Source organism: Parambassis ranga, chromosome 5 (assembly GCF_900634625.1).
Source record: "Parambassis ranga chromosome 5, fParRan2.1, whole genome shotgun sequence".
Lineage (NCBI taxonomy): Eukaryota > Metazoa > Chordata > Actinopteri > Ambassidae > Parambassis > Parambassis ranga.
This window is the reverse complement of record NC_041026.1, coordinates 28,303,989-28,322,370: the sequence shown is the minus strand read 5'-3', so window position 1 is coordinate 28,322,370 and position 18,382 is coordinate 28,303,989. Positions and strand designations below refer to the sequence as shown.

The 18,382-nt window shown below is 39.7% G+C and overlaps 1 protein-coding gene across 1 annotated transcript in view; it reads left to right on the top strand.

The window, feature by feature from the left end:
- The window catches only part of epha8 (eph receptor A8), a 102,377-nt gene extending 84,764 nt beyond the window's left edge, over positions 1–17,613 (top strand). The window contains exons 12-21 of the mRNA XM_028405020.1: positions 926–1,022; positions 4,972–5,039; positions 5,351–5,476; positions 5,994–6,179; positions 7,805–7,866; positions 9,296–9,505; positions 12,161–12,310; positions 12,406–12,596; positions 13,443–13,601; positions 16,607–17,613. Coding sequence (XP_028260821.1) covers positions 926–1,022; positions 4,972–5,039; positions 5,351–5,476; positions 5,994–6,179; positions 7,805–7,866; positions 9,296–9,505; positions 12,161–12,310; positions 12,406–12,596; positions 13,443–13,601; positions 16,607–16,721 — 1,364 coding nt within the window. The 3' untranslated portion in view covers positions 16,722–17,613. The remainder of the gene's footprint in view (positions 1–925; positions 1,023–4,971; positions 5,040–5,350; positions 5,477–5,993; positions 6,180–7,804; positions 7,867–9,295; positions 9,506–12,160; positions 12,311–12,405; positions 12,597–13,442; positions 13,602–16,606) is intronic.
- The last annotated feature ends 769 nt before the right edge of the window (positions 17,614–18,382 follow it).

The window sequence follows — 18,382 nt, the reverse complement described above, 5'->3', positions numbered from 1 at the left end:
CTTGTAGACATTATCTATGCCAAGTTTCATTTCATTCTAATTAAGGGAAACAAAATTACAGAGGGTTTAGTGCAACCTATGTAGACCTAATTTCCAAGATGGCCGCAAATTTTTAAAGGTTTTGGAATTTAATGAACCAAACTGTGTATGTATTGTATGTATTTCACTTTTAAGTCACTATTGGTGTTCATCACTTCTATTTACATCACCTTTTACTTATATACATACATTATTACACATCTATAGGTTATAACAGATGTATAAAGCCACGGCCACATAATGCTAAGCTAATACCTCGACAAATAGGCAGGCTCATAGCGTCGCACGACTTCGAACGACTTCCCAGATAGCTTGACTCTCAGTTACCATGCTTAACAACTTGCCCCTTCAAAAGCATGATGATTTAATTGTCTTATGACCTTCCATGCCATGGAAGTTTATTGACGTCTGTTCACTTTGAAAACTAATGCTAAAGTGCCACTTTTGGGTTCTCACTTATGTGACACTTTCATATCCTGACTACATGTTCATATGTAAAGCAGTCAAGAGTGAGATTGCCCTGAACGTTAAACAGATGAATTTGTTTTTACTCATTATGTTTTTAGTCATAATGGCATGCTCCTGTAGCTATTTATAACAGCGAAGGTAAAGCCATTTGAACTGCATTCAGTCTTTCAGAATAAATGACAACATTAGCTAAATGTTTCCTGCCCATAATGGACAGACTTTCAAAATGTAAACAGGACTGATTAGAAAATGGCGAGCCTCTTTATTGAAGCTCCAAATTCTTGTTTATCTTGTTTAACCAAGTACCCTCTACCTGCCTGCTGTGTTTGCCAGTGTGTGTCAGTGTAAACTCTCTACTGCTGGTGGCAGCTTGTCTTACACTCTTGGTCTTTGTGTGTGTGTGTGTGTATCTCTACAGCTCCTCTGCGTTACAACACTATGACCATCATCTGGATCTGCATGGCCCTGGTGTCCGGCCTGGTCACCTTTCTGGCCATCATCATCTGCAGGAAACGGCAAGGCTACACTTTACCACACTACCCATCGCTGCTGTGTGTGGAACACTTTCTTACACTACTCTACCGTGCCTCTATTTGTGTAATGTTGCTTGTGATCAAACCCCTCCCTCCCCTCCCTTTGTCTGCACTGTATTTCATTTGCCATAAGTAGTAGTTGCTGTAAGCAAAAATGAAAGTAAGGTTGAAATGTGAGTAAAGGAAAGATAGAAATATACTCAGAATCAGGGGAGGGGTCGCATTTCGAACCTGTGTTTGAGGAGCTAAGATACCTTTAGTTCTTCTTCTATGTTTGTAATAACGGTCGCACAAATAACCTGCATGCTGTTCTTTTAGTAATATGCTTATCAGCCCTTCCTTTTTTCTCACTGTCTTATTTAGCTAATTTCCTAACTGCTAATTTCCACCTCATAGTGGATTTAATTATGTTGATTCATGTCCAGTAACTTGCAAGCCAAACGTTCCTACTTATCCCATCAGCCTTTCTCTCTTCCCTTTTGATGTCTCTTACTTTACACCTCTGTAGTACTGAACCAAAGAATTAATTTCACTGCACATAATTAATTCACACTTCAGCGCATATTAAATTTTTCATTTTCACTCTGTTTGAGGAGGACAAAATAAAAAGAGTTTAGTGGATGTTATCTAGGTAGGATTACATTGTCATGACTGTAACGTTCAGGTAGATGGGCTACTGCTCAATTTAGCAATACAAATATTGATAACTCCACACATCAGTCTGCTCAAAAGCAGTAAGACCATTGCAAAAAGTGATATTTTAAACCAACATACTGTATAGGCTAAGCAATAGAACATTTGAGCTGATACTAGAGCTTAGCTGTCTACATGCACACATGGACAAAATTGTTGGTAGCCCTCTTTTAAGAAAAGAAAAACCCACAATGGTCACAAAAACAAGTTGAAACTGACAAAACTAATAATAAATAAAAATGTTCTGAAAATTAACTAATGTAAATCAGACATTGTTTTTGAGTTGTTTTTCAACATAATTATTTTAAAAAACAAACTACTGAAACAGGCCTGGACAAAAATGATGGTACCTGTGAAAAGACTGAAAATAATTTGACCATAGGGACATGCTAAACTAATGTGTGTCTAATTAGCACCACAAGGTGTCGTCAAACTTGTAATCAGTCAGTCTGCCTATTTAGAGGGTGACAAGAAGGCATTGTGCTGTTTGCTGACATGGTGTGTACCACACTGAACATGGACTCACAGAAAGAGAAGAAGAGAGTTGTCTCAGGAGATAAGAAAGAAAATCATAGACAAGCATGTTAAAGGTAAAGGCTAAAAGACCATCTCCAAGCAGCTTGATGTTCCTGTGACTACAGTTGCACATATTATTCAGAAGTTTAAGGTCCACAGAACTGTAGCGAGCCTCCCTGGATGTGGCCGGAAGCGGAAAATCGATGACAAATTGAAGAGACGGATAATTCGAATGGTAACTAAAGAGCCCAGAACAACTTCCAAAGACTTTAACAGTGAACTCCAAGGTCAAGGTGCATCAGTGTCAGATCACACCATCAATTGCTCTTTGAGTCTAAGTGGACTCTGGACTCCATGGGAGACACCACTGCTGAAAGCACATCTTAAAAAAGTGAAATTTGCCACAATGCATAGTGACAAACCACAAAGCTCCGGGGAGAATGTCCTTTGGACAGATGAGACAAAACTGCAGCTTTTTGACAGGGCACATCAGCTCACAGGCGCAAAAATGAATCACACCAAGAAAAGAACATCGTCCCTACATTGAAACATGGCAGAGGCTCGGTTATGTTCCTAGGCTGCTAAGAGCAAAACATTGGACTGTTCTGAAGTGGCCTTCTATGAGCCCTTATCTAAATCCTATTGAACATCTGTGGAAGGAGCTGAAACATGTCATCTGGAGAAGGCACCCTTCAAGTCTGAGATAATTGGAGCAATTTGCTCATGTAAAAAGGGCCAAAATACCTGTTGACAGGTGCAGAAGTCTCATTGACAGTTACAGAAATAATTTGTTTGCAGTGATTGGCTTAAAAGGTTGTGCAACAAAATATTAAGTTTTGGGTACCATCATTTTTGTCCAGGCCTGTTTCATTTGTTTGTTTTTTTTTAAATAATTATGTTTAACAACAACTCAAAAGCAATGTCTAATTTACATTGGTTAATTTTTATAGAAATTTGAAAGTTTTGTCAGTTTCAACTTGTTTTTGTGAACATTGTGGGTTATTCTTTACTTAAAAGAGGGCTACCAACAATTTTGTCCTTGTGTGTACATTTTCCAACACTTTCTCACACATGAGCAGCACAGTCGGTCCAGACTTACCACAAAAATGACACATGATCACGTAATATCTGGCCATGCTGACATACATGTGTATACTAAATACACAGAATAAGATGAAAGGGGGAAAATAAACTGTACATTTGCACCATACTTTCTCCCAACATTTAGTTAAGTCATTACTACCACAAAGAAGCTTCTCCTCATGTTCACACATACACACAGAGGAGACAACATGCAGACACTGAGAAATAAACCTCAGCGTTTGTATTAGGGAGAGCTGGATATATCAAAGATGTCAGCTCAATGACTCCTATAAAATTTGATCACTGAGGCGCGTACAGCAGCTCCCGCATTTGTGGGCCCATTGAGCACGCTCACTAGCGCTTCTCCAGCTGAACCGCTTGAGAGAGTTGAAATTTTCAGCAGCTAAGCAGGCTGACTTCCTGTAAATGATAATCGTAACTTTCAAAACAAAGTTACAATAAAAAGAGAGAAAATCCAAGGCATGAAGATAAGGTGGAATAATTCAAACAGTTACATCAAATTACATCCATGAACAATAAAAGCAAAGTCATCATCACCTGCATCACATGCTGAGGATTTCAGGCTGACACAAGTCAAATTGTACAGGCTCCCCGCAAATAATGAGCAAGAGATCTGGCCTTTCTCCAATTCTGACTATAAAAAGTGTTTTTATTTTTAGTTGCTTATGTGTGGTTGGACTAGAGTGTGCCATGTGATGATGTGAGAAGCTTAACGTATATAAACAAACTTCTCAACAGTCGCATGACTTAATATCATAAAAATCTCTTAACTTGTGTTCACACAGCCATCTCACCAAAACACAGTAAAAAAAACCCATTGACTTCAAGCTGAAGGGACAGGAAGTGTTTAAGGACTTGACTACATATCCTGTAGGTTGTTAAAACCTGTTACTTGCTTCTCATTCATAATTGTATATACATTTTTACTATACAAGAAAACACACATCTTCTGCAGATAAGTTAAAAACAGCAGGAGGTGTAGCACCCTGCGGTGCATCAGTATATCAGTATGGCAGAACACATACTATATGCTATAAAGCTACAGGCAAAATGTGAATATGATGTGTGAATGAGATGTTAATTCCTTTTCCTCCTTTTGATCCTTTGCCTCTTACATGTTGTCCTGGAATGCCTTTTCTTTAAAGTTAATCCTTTTTACCAGACTTAATTCAAAGTGTAGCATATAAGGCCATGTTTTTGTACTTGTTTCCAATAATATAAAATTTGACATTATTGAAGTAGAAGCAGAAATCTCAGACAGACTGATGAATAAAATGAAGGCTGTGCTCACTGCATGGTAGAAAATAGGACTGGAGGTAAATGAGAAAATGTAGTTGGACTGATCCTTTATGCTAATCTGTTTCTGTGAAAACTTAACTTAAGAAGGAGGGAAGGTTGACTGGTTGTTCCTTATAAATAACTGAGCATCGCTAAGTGATGAATAGCTGTGTTGAAGTTAATAATTCATTATGAACAATTATTGATTCATTAATTATGAGCTGTGATCAAACAAGTGTTCCACTATTGTCCTGTATTCACCCCTCTGTATGTTTATGTGTGTGCACGCTTGTGTATGTGTGTGTGTGTGTGTGCGCGCATATGTGTGTGGTTTGTATAGGCACTGTGGCTACAGCAAAGCTTTCCAGGACTCTGATGAGGAGAAGATGCATTACCAGAACGGTCACGGTATGTTTGGTCCATTCTTCAATTATTACCAGTAATAGATTTGATCGAGCTCCACAAAGAGGTCGCATTTTCATCCCAGTGTAATAAAGTTCATCCTCAGAGAAAAACTATTTTCATCACACCCTGAGTGATTATAAGGAGAATGTGCTCTTTCTTCCCTGCATGCTGTGTGTTCTCTTCCTTTCTCTGTCTGCCCCTCATTTCTTCCCCTTTCATCAGGTTTTCCCAGCACACACCAGTGACAAGGGCTCAGATGTGATGTTGCTCTCATTCTCCGATATGTGACCAAATGCTAATGTTGTTTATCTTAGTGTCATTCCCTGATGCGAGGTTCTATATCGACCCGCACACGTACGAGGACCCCTGCCAGGCGGTCCACGAGTTTGCCCGAGAAATTGAAGCTTCCAGGATCAAAATAGAGAAAATCATTGGTTCAGGTAAAACCATGAACTCATGTGCGCTCACACACACACACACACATATAAACACAGACACACACATACAGAGAGAGTGAAAATCATTGGCCGAGCTAACTTAAAATCATTGGCCGGTGTAAAGGCTGTGGTGTGCAGCAGAGAGGAGGATAGCAGAGCGGAATCAGAGCGTTGCGTGGGGCTGTCAATCAAAGCTCCTCAGACAGTCAGGGAATACTAACAGCTCCACACAAAACACTGTTACATATGACTGCTGCAGAAACATAAAGTCTAAAGTCAGGGATACACACTCAAAGTTCCTCTGTGCTGCAGATAAGAATGGATGGATAATTAGCAGGTTTCGCACATACAGCCTATGTGGACAGACTATAAGGGGATTTCTTTCTCTTATCTAACCTGGCAAATTAACTGACACACACTCATTTACACAAATGGCTTAAGAGGAGGAGGGGGTGGATATGTTAAAAGGCTGGATGCGTTTGAAGTGCTGCATTAGGCTGCTCGTCTGCCATGTGTTCAGGGGAGTTTGGAGAGGTGTGTTACGGACGCATGAGGCTCCCAGGGAAACGAGACATCCCAGTGGCTCTGAAGACCCTCAAAGCGGGATACACAGAGAAGCAGAAGAGGGACTTCCTGGCTGAGGCATCCATAATGGCCCAGTTTGACCACCCCAACGTCATCCGCCTAGAGGGAGTGGTAACACACAGTACGCTGCAACTAAAGCTATATATCACTGTGAAGAGTTTGAAGCATGATTTGCTGTGAAGTAGGGCTGTAACGGTACATGTGTTAATGCTGACCTGTTCAGCACACAATGCAAAGAATAGCATATATATATATATATATTTAATGATATATTTATTAGGGTCACTTTGAACACTGTTACATTGCACATATTGTGGTTTAGATGCTCTGATGTCAGCTTTCTTTACTGTGGCACATAGACCTGCATGATGACCTGTTGAATATCCTAAGCAGTGATTGCTGTAGGGACCGGGTATCCAGTCCGGCATGTCCTCACACATAAATAATATAGTATATTATACTATAATAAATAATAGTTTGATTGTCCGTGACTCATCTGGCTGAGTGGCTAACGTAGAAGGCTATAAAGGCCATCAACACATGGGGCTGGATGGTGATTTGAAGATGGCTCTGGACTTCACAGAGGATACCTGGCGTTTTTTTGTTTTTTTTTTGCTTTCAGGTCTATTACTACTTGGGGTTTAGCCAGCATTGTGGTTTAACACAGACCCTATAACAACTTCAAACATTTTAGTTTAACTGGCAAGATCTGACTTTGAATTTTTTGGATGCCGTGCTGTGACAGGTCCTGCTCTGATGGGCTGATTTTACATAGACAAGATAAAAGACCACAGGAGGGCACTATATAAAAACCTACTCCAGCCCTCAGTGTCACCAGGTGATGGGATAGAAGACATCATTAGCAGAAGGAATAAGTGTGCTTGTTTAAAAACAAACCCTAGCTGCTTGACAGTCCTGGTAATCCTGTTTTCTATTGTGTGATGTGATGGACCTAGAATAGCAAATACAAGATGCAAGACATCTGTGGTAACTGCTATTTCTTCACAGTCTAATGAGAATTTTAGTTAGTTGTTTACTGTTTTAAACATTTTAACTTTAAGACACTGAGGTTTTTATTGGTCTTGTACAGATTATTGAACTACTGGGTAAACTTCTCAGCTCAAAAACAGTTGTGTTCAGAAAGGCAGCCTTACTTTTTTACATTCCAAGCTGAAAAAGTGTTCTTTTTTTAGTTTTACTGTACAACACAGGATAGGATTACAACATACAACATAGGATTGATCACTGTATGCATTTTTATTACAGCATGCATACAAATATCCAGTTTATTTTCTATACAAACATTAAATGAGTAACAATATATGCAGGGAAAGAAAGAGAAATGGCTATAAGAAGGTTTACATTTTTATTGTTTTTCCAAATTGTATATCTGGAGCTGTCTCTGCACCATTTCACAGTTTTGCTACAATGAGCACAAACAGCCAAAAGTGTTTTCAGTATGCAAACTGACCTTTTGAGTAAATATGATTTTGTCTGTTTTCTTGTGTGCAAAATACTCTCAGACTGCTTTGAGTCAGCTTTAAAGACAAGAGACCCTGTCTGCACATGGGGTAAGAGAAAATAGTGTGTGTTTTATGTAGTTATGTGAGCTAATCCTCGAAGTCAGAGGGGGAATAGTACATGAAATGAGACAGAATCAAGGCACTATGTTTACTCAACACAGAGTGTAATAAGTGTTGGCATGTAAGTATGTTTGTCTGTATCCTCCATTTTTTGTCTGTCCAGGCAAACCAGTGATGATCATCACAGAGTACATGGAGAATGGCTCACTGGACTCCTTCCTCAGGGTTGGTATAGAAGCTCTCTATAAAAGTATCTATAGGTTCTTGTTTGCTTTTATTATTGTCTGATCTTAGGTGTTCTAATAGCACTTCATCTGTATATATGTACTGTGTCTTTATACCTTTGATTGCCACTTAATGAGTGGAGTTCCTTGCCTGTTTATTTTCTGCAGTGGGCCTGCGAGCTTAGCTTTGCTGAAACATGAGAAAACACACATGCTAATAGATCAAACGCACGCAAAACGTCTTCACCAGCATCTTTTTTAAACACTGTGCATGTGTTGTAAGAATGAGTAAAGTTATTTTCTTGGTTTCCTGGTGTTTTTAAGGGCTAGATCCTTTAAAAGGTGGCACGTCCTCACAAATAAACACCACATTTTGTTGATTACCACCTACCCAAAACCCAGCACAGGGTTACATTTGCAGGCCAGTACGAATGGAGGAGTGGATGGTGGCTGGAACCCTGCTGCAGACTTTAAGATACATACAAATTAGTTGTTTCCAAGGACTGGAAATAGGGAATATGGAAATATTGGATTCATATTACATTTTCCTGTTGGCCACAGTGACTAATCCACCAGTTGCATCCTTTATTACGGAAAACTAGGATGCATTTCTTGGCTGCATTTTAGTGAGCCTTTAAAATGATACAGCCTTAAACTGGTGTCTTCAGCAATCAGTTTTTAAAGGATTCAGCTCCTATGCGAAGATATAATCCTTTGAGTTTGGTGAATAACCTTAGTACACTGACAACAATCTTATGACAGTCCTTCATTCCTTGAAGGACATGAGCCATGAATACCAGAGCTTCCGTCCTTCAGCAACATTGACAGCTTTAGTTGATTTAAAAAATGTTCAAGTTCAAATGGTTATTAAAAAATATATCTCACTTATGTACTACAAAGCTTGAAAAAGGTTGATTCATCCTACAAAGGATGTGATCTATAGGAAAGCCAGGCCTCAAAATGTGGATCATGTTAGAGAATATTGAGCATTCAATGAACCAACTGTTCAAAAACCATACATCAGACCATCCTATTTAAGAAAACTTGGTTACAAAGTCCACACTCCCTAAGGCCCTACCTTTGAAGAATGTGGCCCCGGTCATTGTTTATGTGTTGAAGGATTTTTTTTCCAGAAATAAAGGCTTTAGAGAAGTTTTCTTTAACAAGATATAGGTTGGTTTAACATTGTACTGCAGTGACAATGTCATATAGCTCATATAAAAATACCACAGATTATTACTTAAAAGCAAATCCCTGTCATGTTTTATTCTCTTATCTTTACTCTCTCCTCTATCTTGATTAAAATCTCTTCTGTTATCACTCTGCTCATCTTCTCTGCTGCTATACCATCACATTATTTTTTGATCTTCCTTTAAAACTCTCCCTCCTTTTCAATCTTCCCCTCCCTTTTCTCCACTCCCTCCTCGCAGAGGCATGACGGCCAGTTCACAGTCATCCAGCTGGTGGGGTTGCTGCGTGGCATCGCAGCGGGTATGACCTACCTGTCTGACCTGGGCTACATCCACAGAGACCTCGCTGCCCGCAACATCCTGGTCAACAGCAACCTGGTGTGTAAGGTGTCTGACTTTGGGCTGTCCAGAGTCCTGGAGGATGACCCCGATGCTGCATACACCACCAGTGTGAGTTTTCACATTGAGGCAAGCATTAATGCAGTAACACACACACACACACACACACACACACACACTGCCCTTTAGATGGGAGGCTGATCGCTGATCTTACATATTGTTGCTGTTGGGTAGAAACCTTGTATGTCCAAAGCTGTGACCTTTCAGGGAAGAGAGACTCTCAGTGACAAATATGTCTTTAGTGGATTGTACGTAGAGTGGAACTCCCATGTGACCCTTAAACAGAAAGCAAGAAGCTAAGATTGACCAATCAGTTATTATTACTAAGTAATTATTACATCCCCATATTAGAGGAAGCCTCAGGCAGGCTCTTCAGTAATTGGGCTTATATAACCTCATATAGGTGAAGAACCAACACCTACATGCTGCATTCCCCCTGATGGAACCAGTGACTGGAACAGAAAAGATGCTCCAGCATGGCTTCCCCTCCACAGGTGCCTATTTGAAGAGCTAATTTAGTCCACCTGCAAGTGCTGAGTAGCTGTGTGATATTTTATACACATTAAAGGCACATTCAACCACACTGACATTGTCTGCTTAACTACCTATGGTTAGTGCTAATCAGTCTGTGGGAGATCCTCTGTGGCATCTTATGTGAAGGTAGAAGCCAGCATTATGGGACTGGTAAGAGTTTGACATTTTATTTGCAACACAGTCCTCCCCTACATTTACATTCGCCCGCTAAATCTCTTTTCTTATTTTTACTACTGTCCCTTGTTTGTTTAGTGTCCTCAGAATCTACCACTGGTGGTTCATATCTCTGTCTGTAAAATGACACAGTCCTCCAATGATGACACATCATGAAGCTTTGAAACTTTTGCATTTTTGACTTACTTGGGCTAAAGGCGTTTTAGAGCCAGCAACTTTAATGCATCTTCTGATCAAAAGACTCTTGTAGACATTTAACTTAGGACAATATAATATATTTTCTTTGTTAGCTCAAAAGATACTGACACTAGCAGCGTTTTTCCCTCTGATCTGCAAAGACCCCCCTGACTTCCAAGAATAAAGTAGAGGGGGAAATAAAGTGGGACTTCATTCCATAGTGGAACATAAGGTTGTAAGGAGTGTTTGAGTACACATTTGTTCACAGTGTTGCTGATTTTGCTGACTTTTTCTAATCTTTTAATCTTCTCAGAGTTAAATTCCACCTGCATGTATTGACAGCTGTAGAGTTCCTTTTGCTCTAGCGTAGGCCTCAAACTCATCAATCAGCCTTTCTATAAGTGCAGCACTAAACTGATGGACACCCACTTTAATTGTGTTTAAAATAGTTTCTAAGATTGCAGCATTAAAAACCATCTACCTCAGTTAAATGTAACCATCTTTGCCTTCACATTTACTAATCTAACACACAAAGCGCAGAGAGGTTTGTGCTGCAGTTTTCTAAACGCTCTGAGCCTCTGTGATCACTATCGCAGCGTGGCTGCTCTCAGCGGAGGCAGTTCACATCATTCAGCTTTATTAAACGCCTCAGCATATCTTCACCTGACCCTTCCACCTGCATCATTTCTCTTTTCTACAAAACACACCTGCAATGCTCTGCTTTAATATATAACACACAAATTTGGATATGTCCGGATTTGTAGATCCTCTGTCCAAAAAAATACAAAAAAATAAAAGTTAAGGTCAAATTGAGAGCAGTCAAAGTTTAAGTCCTATAACTGTGAGTGCAAAGGAATTGTCTCCTCCTTCAGGAGAGAGCAGTCAAATATTAAACCTGAATACTGCTGGGAGCAAATGTATTGAGTCTTGCTAAAAAAAGGGAGAGAGAGAGAGAGAGAGACTCTGATGCTATCAGGCAGCAGATGGAAATCAGTGTTTGACTGTTCCAGTCTGTAGCAGCAATCAGATTACAGAGAGCGAGGTGATTATGTGCAGCATCACTCAGAGTCATTCTGAAGGGGAAAAAGATGGTAGATAGTGATATTACAGGTACTATAGTATCATTACAGTGTACCTCAAATTAAAGCTTGCACATTAATACAGTTTCCATTAGTGCCTGTTACTGTAAGAAATCAAAGGTGGCAACAAAGTCACTTTGAAGAAACTGAAAGTGGTGAGAGCAGGAAGGTTAGTGAATTCCACAGGGTCTGTTTTAAATGTTTAGCAGGACATCAAGTGTCTGTAATGAGAGTAACCTTCAAATGTTTAAAATAACCCAGAGGGAGCGCTTTGTTTATTTAGAAAGTGATGTGTCCATTTGTCAGCCTAATTAAGCGTCAGGTTTATATCAAGAATAATATAATAAGTAGTTCACATACATGCAAACATTTGCAAGTCTATTCTGGTCCAGGACACACATCCACAGCATCTCTATTTGGTCTCATCTTTCCTTTCATGAACATCTATAATGTTGGTGCATGCTCTCAGGTGCTACAGTCGGTTCTAAAGTTAATACCTTTCAATTGTATGGTTTCTGTGTGTAAAAACAAAATAACTGAAAATTCATGTAAATGAAGTCCATAATGTATTTCAGATGTATGGTCAGAGTTATATACCTCTCTGTGTGCGGTCAGGTTGAAGAAAAAGCGCAACCTCTAGTGCAGCTCTTTCATTGGTTATTTTAGGATGTTTATACATTCTATAAGACTTTGAATCTAGATCAGACTTTCTTCTGTTTGAGCTGCTCCGTGTCTCTGACAGGGTGGGAAAATCCCAATCCGCTGGACTGCTCCGGAGGCCATCGCATACAGGAAGTTCTCCTCCTCCAGTGACGTGTGGAGTTACGGCGTGGTCATGTGGGAAGTGATGTCATACGGAGAGAGACCATACTGGAACCTCACCAACAGAGATGTGAGCACTGTTGATTCAATCACATTTTACTAACCAGAGCTAACATGGTATTTACTGTCAGAGTGGACTCATGCATATTTGCTGCACATGTGCAGGTGATCAAGTCAGTGGAAGAAGGCTACAGGCTGCCTGCTCCTATGGGCTGCCCTGCTGCTCTACACACACTCATGCTGGACTGCTGGCAGAAGGATCGCAACGAGAGGCCGCGCTTCTGCCAGATAGTCACCGTTCTTGACAAGCTAATCCGCAACCCAGAGAACCTGAAGTCTATGGACACGCTCCGCAGGTGGGTGGGCAACAGCGCTGATCGTTATTTACAGCAACGCTACATGAGCGCATTGTGTCACATGCGGAGCAGCCTTTTGATTTAATTTGGCCAGACAGTTCGCCAACATTTAATCAAATATTGGTTCATGTGATTAGCGGATTAAGCTGCAAATCAAAGCAGGACACCGCCTGCGAGGGGCCGAGAAGATGATCTCTTGGACAATATACAGTGACAGACTGTTAGGCTACTAAGTAACTGTCCTGGAGTGGGAGGCAGAGTAAATCCAATCTCATCCCGCTGCTATCGAACATGGGCGCAGTGGGATAAAGTTGCAGCCTAAAGTTTCCCTCAAAGTTCTCTGGCAGATGAAGCGAGCGGTCATGTTCATTTTCCAATAAGCTCATCTGTGATACACGCGCCGTGCGCTAAGTAAAAGCCTCGCCGTGATATTGACATTGATCCGCAGTGAATCTGGGAGCAGGATTGAGAGGACACCCAGGCTGAAGCTGGACCTGTGTAAATTGCTCAGTTCTGATCCCGGGTCCTATGGAGTCAGTGGTGCATGGCACTGTGCATCTGTGTGTGTGTGAGGTGATGGAAGCTGTAGGTAGAGGAGAAGCAGAGTGTTAAGGATTTCTCCCTGTATTAATCTAGCCAAAGCAACCATCCTGCACCCGCAGCCACCACCTCCTCTCTATCATTTTAACTGCTATTGATTTTCTGTCTCTGTTACTAGCACCTTTCAAAGCCCCCTTTTTTCTCCCACTATTCTCCCTCTCCCTCACTTTTTGACTCCTCTCCGTTTTCGGACTCTTCAGTCAGATCTTTCCTATTCATCTTCCTCTCTCTGTCTTTCTGTCGCAGTTTAAACAGTCCTCCGCTGATGGAGAGAGCCATCCCAGACTTCAGTAGCTGTAACTCAGTGGACGAGTGGCTGGACACCATAAAGATGGGCCGCTACAAGGAACACTTTGCAGCTGGGGGATACCACACTCTGGGACACGTCATAAGCATGAACCAGGGGTGAGCACTGACTGTGATTAACCCTCATGGACTGTTCGCAAACACTACCCTAATGTGTTGTTCGGGGACAAAAACGTCCCCTAACTTTAACGGTTGTAAAAATATATTAGATAAATATTTTTTTGAATTTTTTTGCATAGACCTTTTAATTAACTTCAGTTCTAATCAACAGTAGTGAAAAAATCATTTTCCCCCAGGATTTTAACCCTTTAATCACCAATTTTATAAGGGGTGGTGCTGAAAATTGAAAAAAAAAAAACACACAAAATGGCTCATTTTTAATAGAAAAGGTGAATGTGGACTGGATTCTTTTGAACCTTTATTACAGTCTTGGTCATGTCAAACATCAGTAAAAAAATTGACTTTATTGCATTATTAGTTTTTGCACAGCACTGGATTTTCTTTTTTTCTCCCATTTTGTCCCATAGACTTACATTATAACCACACGTTTTTTGACTGCACAGCCATGGCACTACATAATCATGCATTCTTGATTGTTGGTGGTTTACCCTGTTGGTAGGAGGTAACATTTGTGATTTTTACAGTTAACAACTTAATGACCATATTAACCCTTTACCTGCAGGCCTGTGCTCATGTAGTGTAGTTTCTGGCTTGTATATGGAGTTATAGGGAGTATTTTAGCACATAATTGTGTGTCTACACACTGTGTGTATGTTAGAGAGCCATTTTGTATGTTTTTTTTTCAATTTTCAGCACCACCCCTTATAAAAGTGGTGATTAAAGGGTTAAAATCCTGGGGGAAAATGATTTTTTCACTACTGTTGATTAGAACTGAAGTTAATTAAAAGGTCTATGCAAAAAAATTTCAAAAAAATATTTATCTAATATATTTTTAAAACTGTTAAAGTTAAGGGACGTTTTTGTCCCCGAACAACACATTAGGGGGTAAAATTTGCCCACAGTGTACCGTTGACATATGAAAAATTTTAAAATCATATTAACAAAATTTATGTAAAATTAAGCTTGTTGAGGAAAAATGATTCAATTTGTCCACATATTGACAAAGTTATGGCCAAAATAAAAAAAAATTTCTCTCAGAGGACAAAAATGTCCCGAACAGCACATGAGGGTTAAGGATGACGTTGACCTGTTAGCAGCAGTTAGCAGCCATTTGATTGTTTAAAGAACATGACTGAGTTATCTGTAGCTCCTACACTTAAAATAGACCTTGTCATCACTGTCCCTCAACCACTGGGCTCATTCACAGACATAATAAACCTCCTACAGGATCTTTTTTTCTGCCATGATTCCATCTGTCATCATTCTGTTCACAACACCCCGCTATTAATGTGAAGGTAACAATTGATTCTGTCACAGTAATGAGTTAGTTTAATATATAGTATTTTTATTATAACAGTTCAAATACATAATGTCATAGTTCTTCTACTACACCTGTCTACACTCAACAGTTTCTTCAGCCATGCGCTTCGCATTAAGATGCCTGTAGTCATGGAAAGCTTTTAATGTGAAACAATCTTTAAACACCAACAATGTGTTAAAGGGTGCACTGTCCAAACTTATGCTTACAAAGTCCCAACATTTAAGAGAAAACTTTCACATTAGCAATTTGGAATGGTTAAACCAGCCCTTCCTAACATGCAAGCCAAATTTGCCGCATCCTCCTGTTTTTTTGGCCCTCTGGCACTTGAAAAGCTTCATAGAGAAGCTTATGCACACCATATGTCTCTGACTTCTTGGCACATTGATGGAAATTGAGAAAAAAAGTGCATATGGTTTGTTTCATGTAACTGTTTAGAAGAATCTGTCCTCATTATAAAACAAAATGAATGTTTGACCCCTTGCAGAATATAAATTGGAGACCTCTGCAGTAGAGTATAGTTAGTATGTTTAAATAAACAAGGTGTCTCCTCCCTTCATGCTGCCAACTCCATATTTGGATATTAAAAATGTCCCACAATTATGTCCCAGTTTAAAAAATGTCAAAAGGGATGTTACACTACATGCAATGCATTTTGCTGTGTCTGTAATATTTCATATGCATGCAAGTGATCCCCCTACACCCTGACTTTGTGGCATCTTTATTTAGTTTCAAAGCTCCCTGCTGATTTGCTCCCTGCTCTTCCTACATTGATATCAGGTATATAAATAAAATATTGATGTCAGCAACCCCCCCCCCCCCTCACACACACACACACACACACACACTTTTGGTAAGTTTTGAGGATCACTGTCAAGTCCAACTGCCTTTAATATAAGATAATGATCAGTTTTACTTTCATCTTCACAGTTTCACTCAGTGTGAGTGAGGTGCGTCCATTCCAATGCGACATCTGTGCATACCCTCTGTTCTACACACAATTGATGACTGAGCTGTCGAGGCTACAGATAACAATAATAATAATAATTACAAACCACTTGAGTAGGAGGTTCAAAGCCAATAATGTGACAATATGGCTTGTATACACTGTTTGCATACTGAACACATTTTTTTGTTGCAGACTTTATAGCTTTATGTCCAACTACAAACAAAAGACAGTTTATTAGACATAATATATTAATAATTAGGCATATGTAGGATGAAGAGGTTGCCCCAGCTGAAAGCTATACACTGCCAGCCGGTGAGGAGTGTGGTGCAGAGCGGCATGGTACCAATGGTACCAGGAGGGGACAGCTAGTGAATTTGTGGGCTGCGGTGGCAATTTTGTTTTTATTATTTTTTATTTTTTTATTGTTTTGGGGATGACAAACATTTTACAGGAAAGGTTTTGGAAAGGTCACACATGAACAAGGGGGTGCTGGATAATCCCCAACAGAAACAACAACCAGGCTAAAGAGATTAAAGAATACACTCTGACTACCTTATTTGCCACAAGGGAACCACACAACCAACTTTTGTTTATGACAAGCCCATCTTTTATACACACAAATAGTGGTTTAAAATATGAAAATATGTTTTACAATGTGGGTATGGTTGTTGTCAGCTATCACAAATGATTAAAACCCTTGTTTCCTGTTCCATGCAGAGACATCCAGAGGCTCGGGGTGACGCTGATGGGACACCAGAAGAAGATCATGACCAGCGTCCAGCTGATGAGGGCGCAAGTCCTCAACAAGAGTGTGCCTTCGGTGCACGTATAACTCCAAACTCCGAGGCTTCTTTCTGCTGAAATCCAGAATCCCGGACTTCTACAAGGTCTAGAGGGACTCCATGGAAAAAAAGGTGAACAGATAAATGGGAGAAGAAGATACATGGGAACTTTACAAGACTTTTTCTCAAGAGATTAAAGAACAAAAATGTGAAAGGTTTTACCTTATGGAGCAAGTAAATATGACTTCTTTGGGACAAGTCCAACCTTTCATTTTTTTTCCTATCTGATTACATTTTGAGTTTAAATGTCTTGTTTATAAATGGAGAGACTGCCTTAATTATCACAAATGATTTTAATTTTATTGTCTACAAAGAGAACATAATTTATCAATCATGAATTTATCAGAAGATTTACTGAACTGGGCAATAGCAAGAGTACCTGGAGTTATGTAGTGGGTGTGTGTGTGTGGAGGGGTGGGGGGGTATGTTTTGCAACACTCGCCGCCTCTCGTGCAGTAAGAGTTTGAGGAGAATGAGGCCCAGAACGAGGCTCGAGCCAGCGAAATGTGCAGAAACCAGTGAGATAGGGCTCACCCGAGTTGCCAGATCGTCTCCGCAGCGGAGAAGACCTATTTCACCCCAGGCTATTAATACCAACAACGGGCACATTTCTCCACCATCCAACCTTGATGAATGACCCCAGGAGAGGCCCTGGAGCCCTCAGCCCAGTCTGAAGCTGCACAGCGCTTCTACGGCAACTACTGTACTTGGAAGACGTGTGTTTGATTCGGTTACAGTGCACTTTATTCTACAATCTCTCTCTTTGTGTTTGCAGTGGTGTGTCACAGATCTCCTCGCAGTTACGACTGGAGCCACAGTGTCGGCCCTTAAAAAGAATAGCCTGTTTTAAAAATAGTGACTAAATATATATACAGCATAAAACCCAAGAAGAAAGAGAGATATCTAACATTCATTAGTGTTATAGGTAGATGAGATTTTTCTTTACTGTGGCTGTAAAGGAAAACATATTTAAATCACATATGATTTTTGCTAAAATATGCATAGTATTAATTGGCCATTTTTTATATGATCATAAATATGGCATCTGATGCATTTTAAGTACATTTGGCAATTTCATTCCTAATGCATTATATTTGCATGTCAAATCAGATTAAGTAAAGCCAAATGTATTTTAAATGCATTTTTGTAGTCGTAGTTTGACTGGCGAGGAATGTGACACGATGCTACTGTCGTAAGATTTTCAAAATGAGTTCTACTGGATTTCTTATTCAGATTTATTGGAAAGCTTTGAAATCTATTTCAATAATTTATTCTTAATATATTTCAAATATATATCTCTGACATCCTGTCTGGCTTTCTTTAACATTTCTGATACAGAAATTCAGTTTTTTGTAGCTTAAAAGTATTTTTAAAAGCATCTTCAAGACCCCAGATACTGGAAACATGTCATGAAATCATAAATCTTTATTAGTTTGTTAGCCTAGTTGCTTCGAACAGGCTATTTTAAACAAACTGTGTTCATTGACAGCTAGATGTAAACATTACCCATTGTTTAAGCTAGGTGTAGAGCAGGGGAGTGCTAAATAGCTATGCAGAAATGTATCTGTTTGCTAGCTTCAGCTAATAAAAAAAACTTACAATTACAAAATCACATTTGTGAACAAAATATCAAGGAAAAGTTGCATAAATT